The sequence below is a fragment of the Electrona antarctica genome, assembly GCF_951216825.1.
Source record: "Electrona antarctica genome assembly, chromosome: 16".
In the NCBI taxonomy this organism is placed as follows: domain Eukaryota; kingdom Metazoa; phylum Chordata; class Actinopteri; order Myctophiformes; family Myctophidae; genus Electrona; species Electrona antarctica.
In genome coordinates this window covers 38,395,822-38,407,353 of record NC_136797.1, presented here as the reverse complement: position 1 = coordinate 38,407,353, position 11,532 = coordinate 38,395,822, and the positions used below count along the sequence as shown (strand labels likewise).

The following is an 11,532-nucleotide window of genomic DNA, read 5'->3' as shown; positions in this document are numbered from 1 at the left end:
AGAGAGTGCCTAAACACAAACCTTGTGTGGGGGTCTTAGGCACAAAGTGTTTTCAACTGGAGCTCTGCAGCACATTGTCAATTACTAAATTAGGGGTCACCATTGACATGGAAGAGATTCAACCAGTGGTCCGGGGACCACCAGTGGTCCTTGAGGGGGTTCCAGTGGTCCCCAGCTAAATGATGGAAAGTTGGTAACCAAATGGATTTCAATTAGATCTTTAACTCTTGAGTTAAATTATTGTTAAAAACACCAGCATTACTTAATTTACAAGGAGTCTACATATTAGAAAACGTAGAAGAATTGTTATTTTTTTATCAACATTTGCCTATTGTCTCCTATGGTACCAACATCAATTCAGCATTACATTGTGGACAAACTCTATGAAATATTCTTAGTTTTGGTTCTGAGCATCAAATGGATCAAATGCCGAATAGGTAATGGGCCTTGAAATGAAAAGGGTTGATGAAAACCACTGGTCGAGAATGATCAAAGCTTCATTGGAGCTGTACACACCTTGGCCAGCAGGGGGCGGTAAGCAGTGAAGCACCACATCACCACCGAGAAAAGATCACAACTTCAACTTTGAGCTGACCCGGAAGTTCATTATTATATTGTTGAATGTTGATCTTAGAGTATATATCTATGGTATATATACCTAAGATGTTGATTGGCAAATTGGGCAATACTCAACAACAACAACGTACAAGAGCTAACGCTTTAGCTTTGAGTTTGTTCCACTTCGAATAGCAGTAATGAATTAATTAATTGCGACTTTACAACAAACACTGAATGAATGAAGTCCTTGATGAACCAGAGACTCCCTGTGGCTGATGAAGAGATGTTTGAGGTCGTCGAATGAAATTCTAACAACAGAGACTGAAGATGTCTTTGAGGTGAGGAACAAAGACCACAGTTAGAACTGTCCAAAATATGTTATGCTACAGCTACAATATGAATGGTAGGCCTACATGATCATCTGTATTTTAGAAATATAATATGTTATTAATGGTAGCCCTAATGGTAGAGTATTATTACAATATAACTAATACAACATATATAATGGAGAGTATGTTATTACAATATAACTAATATGTATGTTATTACAATATAACTACCGTATATCTATTGGTAGTCAGAGTCAGGGCTACCAACATTGGACTGTGAGAATCCAGCACAATACAAAACTGTTAACTGTGGACGACACCATAAAGTATTACACTTGTTTAATAGGGCCCACCATGTCCAATTCATCATAACAATTAGAGACGTACAAATATACTCTTCTATATAGCTAAAACAGGAAATCATCATAGAGGAGGTAAAAAGGGAAAAAAACACATACAGTGAGGGGGAAAAGGGGTGGGTGGGGGATTCAGGTTTTACGGGAGCCAGTTTCGAATTGCAGCCGTCCGTAGGTGCCCTTTGAGAGCAGTTTTGAAGGAGTCAAGGGATTCACATGTCTTAATGACTGTTGGTAGGGCGTTACACATTTTGGTGGCATAGGAGCGAAAATAATTTAGTCCCTTTGTGCCGAATCTGGGTTGCACATGGTTTGTTGATCTCCCTCTGGTGTTATGGGTGTGGACTTCGTTGACATTAAGGAAGTATTTAGACAGGTACATGGGTATCTTGGTGCTGTATCGAATCTTGTGGACCAGACCCACTGCAAGATGCTGTACTCTGTCATTAACTCTAAAGCCAGCTCCACACTGCCCCGACGGTCGGTTGTCGCCAGTCGCGAGACTGTCTCCATTCCAGTCTGTCAAAATGGGCAGGGGTGAGGTGGGTTTGAGGAGTGAGGCCAAGTGGGGCCAAGGGGGCTTTATAAATAAATATTGAACGATTATAACTAAGTATACTATTAACTAGAGCTAGTGATTAAATACTAATCACATTGGATCCATTAGAACACACATGGCAGGTTCTTTTTCTCCATTTCCTAAAAAGTAAATTTCTGAGATATCAGGTTTTCACCAGACAGTTAGTGATATTTATAGGTCCAAAAAGTAGTCACATTTTTTTACTTAAAAGTATCAATACTGCAATATAGAAATACTCTGTTACAAGTAAACGTCTGGAATTCAACATTTACTTGAGTAAAAGTGCACAATTGGCTGTGCAATTCATTTTCTACAAGAGAGAGACTTTAAGAGGTTTAAGTCAAGCACTTTGATGTTGTCTGTTTAAAGCCACAGTAGTTGGCACCAGGTGCCACATTTTGAATGTAACTACAGACTAAAGACAATACATATTTTCATGGAAGAAATGAGAATGTGTGAGAATCGTGATCTCAATTCTTGCGGAGGAAAATGTAGATTCACATTTGAGCAAGAATTGTGCAGCCCTAGTAGCCACAGCAACGTCTCTGCTTTTGCATGTGATGTGACCTTAGAGTGACAGACAAGTCAAGACAGTGCACTTTTCATTTAAATGTATTCCTTATCCAAAGATGCCATTGACTGGCCCTGTATCTCAAATGGTCAAATAATGCAAATAATAATTTAAATGCCTTTTGTATTCTTTCTGTATATCAGCCAAATGTTGATGAATTAAGATTCTCAGATAATAATAAAAAACGCCACTTATCAACTAACCAGGGTTATCAATTATCAATTAATGTATTAATTGATAATTGACATCCCCAAGTAATTAATTTCTTTGCAACTCCTGTTGGTCCCCAACATGGCAGGTGTATGACTACATTTGAAACTCATGAATGGTGCTCTGTGTGACCAAACAGCCCTTAAAACTGTTATCATTTAGTGCAGTGGTTCTCAAGTAGGGCTGTCACGATTAAGAATTGTAGTTGACGATTAATTGTCACACAAATAATTGTGATTAACAATTTAATTGTATTTTTTTTTTGCATTGAACATTGGAACGTTACAATTTATATTCCTGTTTTCCTTTTAGGCTTCATAATCACAAATTACACAGGGCAGATATGACACATAAAGAAATCATTGACACATTTAATAATCATTTAAAAAAATCTTTCCAAATAATTTACAAAATAGTGGAAATAGTTGATCTACAAGCTTGCTACATGTAGCTTGTAGATTTGCTATTTTTGAAAAATGTTTGAAAATGTATGGACAGTTTTCAACATTGATTTATCATGCAAATATCATGCAAAAATAATTGTGATTATCTCAAATCATTGGGATTAACTCCAATAATTGCGCTTAGAAGATTATACTAACTAGTCCTTACCCGTTAATCCCCCCCCCCATAAATATCTTTAATTGCCGTTCATTTTAACTTAAGTTTTTTTTAATTAATAAAAACAGCACTATAACATGAAAGTATTCGTACAAATCAATGGTAGGGAAATATGATCATGGCAATGACCGCAACATTTACACTTATTAGCCCACAGACCCCCCAAGTATGAAGGCCCCCCAGTTTAACATGCACCACATAAACTATGGACAGTCGCACAGATCAAATTGTAGGTGCATTTGGGTCCAAAATGTGCACAATTTTTAGCTCTGGCTTGAGAAAACTCATGGCTTTTGCAACCTGTGACGTTGTGAGCTTGTAGATTAGCTGTTTTCGCCGGAGCGCACGCTTTATCTCCCCAAAAGCATGTTTTTGCAACAAACGTTTAGTGCTTTCTCTCCGCAAAAGCATGTTTTTGCAACAAACGTTTGAAATTTCCGCATTTGCGGCGCCCCCTATGGCTGAAAATGGAATTGCTTTGGGCTCTCCGTTGATTAAACCACCCACGACATGTGAATGAAATTTGGGGTGGATTGGACATTGTGTAATTTGTTGTAAAACAGGCTCTAGCTCTCACTAATTTGGACGTCGATTACAGCCGAACGATACAGACTATGAAAGTTCTGGCTGTGGCGTTTTCATCGGATAGCACTCTTGAACCTATGATTCAAGAGTTATAAGGCGAAATGTAAAGTGGGATGTTATAGAGCCACCATGAGGCAGACTGATGTCATTATTTATTACATTAATTGTATTAATTATTATGAACCTCCCCGCCTAGTGTTGTAACTGTAGGTCCGACGGTTTCTGAGAGAAAAATACTTTAAGTGAGTTTTCGCATTGTCCCATGTAAGTCGATGGGAATTTTTAATTCGGTAATAAATTAATTATTAATCAATAATTTGTAAAATTGAAAAAAGGGCTTCGTTAAGACCTCTATCCATATTAGTATGGTCAATGCCTGTGTGAAAAGTGGGAGCGATTGGTGCAGGCAGTGAGGAGCTACGACATTCATTCATTCAGACATTGAGTTAATTATAGTATGATGATGATGATAATTGTGACAGGCCTATTCTCAAGCACAGCCGACTTGACATGTAACATTAGCCGTTTAGTTCCCACTTCCCAACAATCAATCATTTGTCTGGGAAGGGAACCCCCCCTCAAGGACCCCTGCCGATTGTACCACAACTTCACAGATTCTCCAACGTCTTTGATTTACAGACTCAATACCTCTCCCAGTGAGATCCGCTTGACTTTACCCGTTTGATTAGTCCATGCATCGGTGCACAAAACTCATGCTACGAACGGACGTGCAGTGTAAGCACGCACATAACGCATGCACACACACACACACACACACACACTGATGCTACGAAAATAATGCATCCAACACTTTCTTCTGATGGCCAGTCCGAAAAGAAGTTCTCACAGGCTTTCATTGTCCTTTTGTTGTTCAGGCGGGTTGACCCTGCCTCTGTGCCACCCTCTGGTTCTGAAGGCTTGAAAGAAGCGGGAAACAACAACACAGCCATGGCAAAGATGGCAGCAGTGGTTCTGGAGTTGTTGGAGGAGGAGGAAAAGGAGGAGAAACGTATGTTGGAAGAGGAGGAAGAGGAGGACATGGCTTTGCGGTGTGCGATCGCAGAGGAGATGAGCGGACGGAGCCGGCGTCGGTGGTGCGTGCGTCCGATGAACACGACAAGGCGGGAACAGGGCGAGTACAGTCTCCGGGTGAATCCGATGCGGAGCATGGACGAAGAGGAACACTTCTCCTACTTCGGGATGTCAGCTGGTCGCTTCGACGACCTTCTGCGCCACATCGAGCCGCTGGTCCAACACGCACCCACACACAGCACGCCCATCTCCGCCTCGGAGAGACTAGCGGTCACGCTGCGCGTGCTAGCCTCGGGAAGCTCGCGCCAGCGTGTCGCCACCAGCTACAGGATGGGTCTTTCCACGGTGTCTTCCATCGTCTCGGAAGTCAGCAAGGCCATCTGGCTGGGCCTGAAGGACGAGTTTGCGTCCTTTCCATCGCCCGTGCGGCTGCGCGAAGTCGCGCTGGACTTCTTGAGACTGCAGAACTTCCCGAACTGCGTCGGAGCAGTCGGCCTGAAGCGCGTTGAAATAAAAGCGCCACCGAATGCGGGAGGTGACTTTTACGATCGCAAGGGACGCCGCCACTCCGTTGTGTTGACGGCGGTATGCGACGCGCACTACAGGTTCACCATGGTGGACGTTGTGGGAGCGTACGGCAGCGAGAGCGACGGCGGAGTGTTCCGGGAGAGTGCGTTTGTGTCTGGTCTACGAAGGGGGGAGATCCAGCTACCCACACCCGCAGCACTACCTGGTCAGACAATAAAAACCCACCACATTTTTCTGGGCGACGCTGCCTTCCCTCTACTGCCAAACCTGATGAGTCCTTATTCAGGTATGTGACTTATTTTCTTGTAACCTTCTTGAAGACTTCTCTGGTCTAGTGAGATATTCTCTTAGATCAACATAATTTATAAAAGGTCGCACACAGTAGCAAGAGTGAGTTTTATCTTTTTTATTATAAGACAGGCTGTTTCGAGGAAGCAATCTGATTGGTTGAAGTAGCCATCGTTGAAGTAGCCATCTAGCCGTGCTTAAATGAGCATGATGGAACGCCTAAACAAAAATCAGCTGTGTTGAGTCTCGCTGCTCTCCCAAAGAGGATTGCTACACTAGCGATTTTCTTGGTACATTTTCAGTCGTAGTGGCTACATCTGTCATTAAAAAAAAGAGATTTTTTTTTAGCGAATATCTTAGCTATAAAGACATTGAGTTGACAAGAAATTTAGTTTTTAAGGGTATTAAACTAGCAATATTACATGAGGGTGTGCTTTTTTGTCATAAATGGCACGCCTGCGTTGCTGCAGGAATGAGCCCATAGGCGAGTTCCATACATCATAATGAGACAAGTTTTGGCTATCCAGCACACTGACAAAGGCTGGATACTGAAACATTTGTCTCATTATGATGTAAAGATATAATAAAAAAAGATAAAACTTACTCATGACTTCAAATGACTGATTGAATCAATGAAAAAAACGTATGCTGCCCACATACCTTTGCTGTGACTTACTATTACTTTAAAGGGGAAAACCACCCATTTTCAACATTTTACTATGTCATTAATATACCTTAGAGCTGTTGTGTGGAAATAATAAAAAAGTCCCCCCATGCTGTGTTTCCTAGAACTGTAAGTATGAAAAAAATCATTAACATGGTGAAACACATCTTGATGACATCATCAAGATGTGTTTCACCATGTTAATGATTTTTTTCACTTCTCCAGTTCTAGGAAACACAGAGTGGGGGGACTTTTTTATTATTTCCACACAACAGCTCTAAGGTATATTAATGACATAGTAAAATGTTGAAAATGGGTGGTTTTCCCCTTTAAGTACTATTTTTAAACATGGCTGATGTGTATACTCTAGTTTACCCTAGGTCAGTAGTGCTCACAGACACTTAATAATTGGAACGACCCCATCACTGTGAGGGTGTATAAATTGGATCCAAAGGGACCCCTACGGTTCCAACTGGTTCCATTTGTACACTGTCATAGTTACAGATAGCTGTAAGGTTCCATTTGGAGAACGTAACACTGCTCCAGGTTTATTGTATTGGGAGGATGTGTAGTCACCAGACACCAGGATACATATTTCACAAATATCTTATAATCTAATCCTGCTTCATCATTATAATGCATACGAGAACATGCTGTGATGCTTCCAAATAACGCAGGGCATTTGTTTTGTGTTTTACATCTCTGATGTACAGGCAGCCATCTCACAGAGAAGCAGCTTGTTTATAACTATCGCCACTCGCATGCCCGTCACGTCGTTGAGAATGCCTTCGACATCTTGACGGCGAGATGGAGGATCCTCAGGCGGGCGCTGGAATGTTCCCCGGAGAAGGCCGGCGACATTGTCAACGCGTGCGTCGCTCTCCACAACTATCTCACCAGCACAGACGCGTTGAATGGACCGGCATCAAGGTATTGTACATTGTGCAATGTAACTATTATTAACCATGATAAAACAACATAATATGATTATTATATGGATACTGCATTTTTTGGTGTGTGTGTGTGTGTGTGTGTGTGTGTGTGTGTGTGTGTGTGTGTGTGTGTGTGTGTGTGTGTGTGTGTGTGTGTGTGTGTGTGTGTGTGTGTGTGTGTGTGTGTGTGTGTGTGTGTGTGTGTGTGTGTGTGGTGAAAATGTGTGGTGAAAATATTATGAAACATCTAAAATGCATGTGATTTTATTCAGCCATATAGACTAGTATAGAGGTATGCGAATTCATATAGTGAGTGGCAAGTCGAGTGGCAAAGTGAGTTTAACGTCGCTTCATACAATCAGATGGGACTTTTCTGGTTGGATGTATGGCCTGTCAAGGCCAGAAATTGTTTTTTGCCACTCAGTAGGCATTCCCACATAACTTAAGTTCCGGGTACAATGATGTCACATGCATATATAATTATGAAACTGTAATTACTTCTCTGAATATAATCACACCATTATCAACCATCTATAATTTATTGTTATTGTCTATACTAGGTACATCCCAGCGCACTTCACTGACACGACCAGCACTGCTTCTGCTGGGGACCTGCAGCCAGGAGAATGGAGGAGACAGGTGGAAGCAGAGAGCGACCTCCATCATGACAAGGTTATAATAGTTTGGGATTTTTCATTATAGTTTAGTTTTAGTTAGTTTTGACACATTCTTCATCAGTTAGTTTTTATTCGTTTTTAGAGCGGGATTGCTAGTTTTTGCTTAGTTTTAGTTTAGTTTTTATTAGTTTTAGTAGTGTTAGTTTTAGTTGGAGCACTTTTACCGACGGACTGGATGTTATCCCGGTTGTGGCTGTAGCAGCTAAATGTAGCCAAAACACTCTAGAGGCGATCGACAACAACGGGAGGTATGATTAAATCTACCGCGACTAGCGACGGGACCGTGGTAGGCCGTCTAAGACATTTCTTAGAATTAGACGTTATGATTTAGATCAAGAGTTATTAACGTTTTAAGATTTTCAGTCTCGTCTGCAAAACGGGGGGAACATTTTCGATGACGTTCCACTGTTGCGCAACATCGAATGTTGCGCAACAGTGGAACAGTGGAACAGGCGCTCCCAGGCTGTGGAACGATCGCTTTTGATATCAATAACCTCCGTCCTGGGCGCTGGGTGTTAGATACACAATACAGTTTCAGATAGTTATAGTTTTTGATTTTTGTATTATATATTTTTAGTTCAGTTAACGAAAATGTTTTTAATTTTTAGTTTGTTATTTTGTTTGCTTTCCTTAACTATAATGACCTTGCTCCAGGACCCAGGGACGCTGTCAGCCGCACACGATGCAGCCTCATGTGTGACCAGGGGTGACCTCCAGGACCCAGGGACGCTGTCAGCCGCACACGACGCAGCCTCATGTGTGACCAGGGGTGACCTCCAGGACCCAGGGACGCTGTCAGCCGCACACGACGCAGCACGTGTAACCAGGGGTGTCTTCGCAGAGTATTTCCTGACACCAGAAGGGCTTGGGCTTCCATGGCAGGAAAACAATTGTCCGGCACGGTTTACATAATGTTTAGTAGTGCTGCCCGATTCTTGCTCAAATGTGAATCTCGATTTTCCTCCACAAGATTTGAGATCATGATTCTCACATGATTCTCCATTCCCATGAAAATATTTGTTATCTTTAGTCTGACAGTTGCTGAACATTACTGCATTAAAAATGTGGCACTACTGTAGCTTTAAACAGACAACATCAAAGTTCTTGACTTAAACCTCTCTTAAAGTCTCACTCTTGTAGCAAAAAACACAAGGGTAACTAAAATGAATTGGACAGCCAACCAATGCTCCACGATTCAAATGTAGAAATAAGATTGCATAGGTGTCTGAATCTACAGCGCAATATTTTTTCTCGATTAATTGTGTAGCACTAATAGCTAGGCTGTTGCATCTATTAATTAAGAAAACTCATCTGTGTGTGGACTACTGTTTTGTATGGCCTCAATGGCCTCTAGACGGAGGCAAGTGACCTCCCTGGGACGGCAAGCAGCTCTGGGGTGGTAGTGAGTAGTCCCATTTAGTAGCAGACTATATGAGTGTGGATTCAAACAAGACTATAGGGCGAAAGTCCCGCCCACCCGGGGCGGAAAAGCTAGTTTGTGTCTAAAACTCTATACCTCGCACAGTCAAATCGATTCTCCCTGTTTGAGACCGTATGTGCTGGGTTTCCCAACATATCAGAAGTTATCAAAGTCAGGCCCATTGTTCTTGCTCTGATGTTCTCAGGATTCATTGCTTGTTATTTGTTTGACTGTATGTCGTGAGAGAGCGTGTGTATTCATACAGGATACTAGGGATGCACCGTGCATGATATATCTGCCACATATCGGTATCGGACGATGTTTGCAGTTATCGGTCTATATCAACATCAGCAAATAAAGCTAACATTAACCAATGGCAGTAGCCGATATTTATCTGTTGTTGATAAGCATACATTTTGTGCTGGCTATGTGTGCACCAAAAAACGAAATAAACAGATATCGGTATCAGTATCGACTTTCGGCTAAATTGATATTTCAAACATCTGTATTGGCGAAGAAATTCCATGTCGGTGCATCCCTACAGGATAGGCCTACATTGCATAATGGTGTTGAATACTGCAAATAAAACAAGTCCCTGACAGATCCTGTGTAGTGTGTTCCACTAAATGAATAATTCATGTTCTTGTTAATGCCGTTCATTGGTTAAAGGGACACTTCACCCTTTTTGCTAAAAGAATATATTTTAATGACATTTAGAAGTTTAAGAACACTTTCCTGGGGGTCTTTATGTGTGTAATATGTGGTTTTAGATATTTTAGATTTTAGCAGTGAGCCCAGTGTCTCTGATGTCATGGACACTGGGCTCACTTCCTTCCTGGACTACAATTCCCATAATGCTTTGGTGCACTGCTCCTCCTTGCGGATAGGGGGAGGCATAGATATTTAAAAATAATAGATGCCCCATTGGGCGTTGCAGTTTGTTGGAGCCAAAAGGCTGAGGTTTCTCTTTAAATATTCATAAAATCCACAGACCAACCTTTTTTTAAGATAATAATAATAAAAAGGTTAAAGCTCTGTATTCTGATATAGCAGTCTGATCCCATCTCTAAAGCTGCCTCCAGACAGCATGGTTGGCTGTCGGCCAGTTTGAAAGCATCGGGAGCTTGTCGGCAGGAGACTCCCGAGGAAAAGTCATGAACCTGTTGATGAAGAACTGAGCATGTTCGGTCGGTTGGCGACACTCTGGAGCCAATGGTATCCATTGTTGTAGTGATGAGGGAGTAAATTACTCCACTGTAGAGTGGATGTCTAGTCTCGTCATGTTTCAGGGCTGTCTACTGGTGTAGTGTGAACTATAGATCCCATATTATCAATCTCAACTCTAATTTCCTATACCAATAAAAGTCCAAAGCAAAGCTAGCGGGGAAAAAATGCTATCTGTGTGTTTTGTTTTGGTGAGGCTGCAGACTTGCAGAAGCTCTGTGTTGCCAGATTCTGTGAGTGAAACAAGCGATCAGGTCTACGACAACACCCCAAAAAAGCAACCAGTTTCAACACTTGAGCCCTATAACATCAGCTATTTTCAAAAAGAATTGTGAAAGCAAGCCCAAATATGCAGCCACACTTCAGAAATAAGTCCAAACTAAAGCAACGCGCAACTATGAATATTAAGCTGTGTTATAGGAAAACTAGCCCAAACTATAGTGTTACAGGCTAATTTGCATGGGGAAAAATATGTGTTTCGTCGGCCAACTGGTTTGTGCCGATTAAATAAAATGCTAGTCTGTTGCAAAATAAGCTCTGTTAAAACTGAAAGTACATTTTCAGGTCATCACTTCCAGTTTCACTTGTTTATCCTGTTGACTTTTGTTTTCTCTTTTTTTCCACTTGTTTTAATTTGAACAAAAAAAGGTTAATTCATATAAATTACAATTAGTATGTAATAATGTAAACGGCACAAATTTACTGGAATGTGTGCTTGGTAGATAATGTTTCTGCTGCAAGTTTTGAATTTGTCGATTGCAACAATACCTGCCAATACATGCCTTCTATATTTGAGCGATCACATCAAACAAGAGGTGGACGCTGGCAAATACTGCGGCATGGTCATGCTTGACCTCCAAAAGGCTTTTGACACCGTGAACCACTCCATACTGGTTAACAAGCTAAAAGCAATTGGTTTCGATAGCACATCAGTGAGCTTGATGCAATCCTACCTGG

At 41.4% G+C, this 11,532-nt stretch overlaps 1 protein-coding gene across 1 annotated transcript; it reads left to right on the top strand.

Annotated features, from left to right (window-relative positions):
* The first annotated feature begins 812 nt into the window (after positions 1-812).
* LOC306940105 (uncharacterized protein) lies at positions 813-9,827 on the top strand. Its single transcript, XM_079525088.1, has 5 exons — positions 813-896; positions 4,686-5,656; positions 7,036-7,252; positions 7,815-7,926; positions 8,649-9,827. The coding sequence occupies exons 1-5, from the start codon at positions 886-888 to the stop codon at positions 8,841-8,843; spliced, it is 1,506 nt and encodes a 501-aa protein (XP_079381214.1). The 5' UTR covers positions 813-885; the 3' UTR covers positions 8,844-9,827.
* Positions 9,828-11,532: the final 1,705 nt, after the last annotated feature.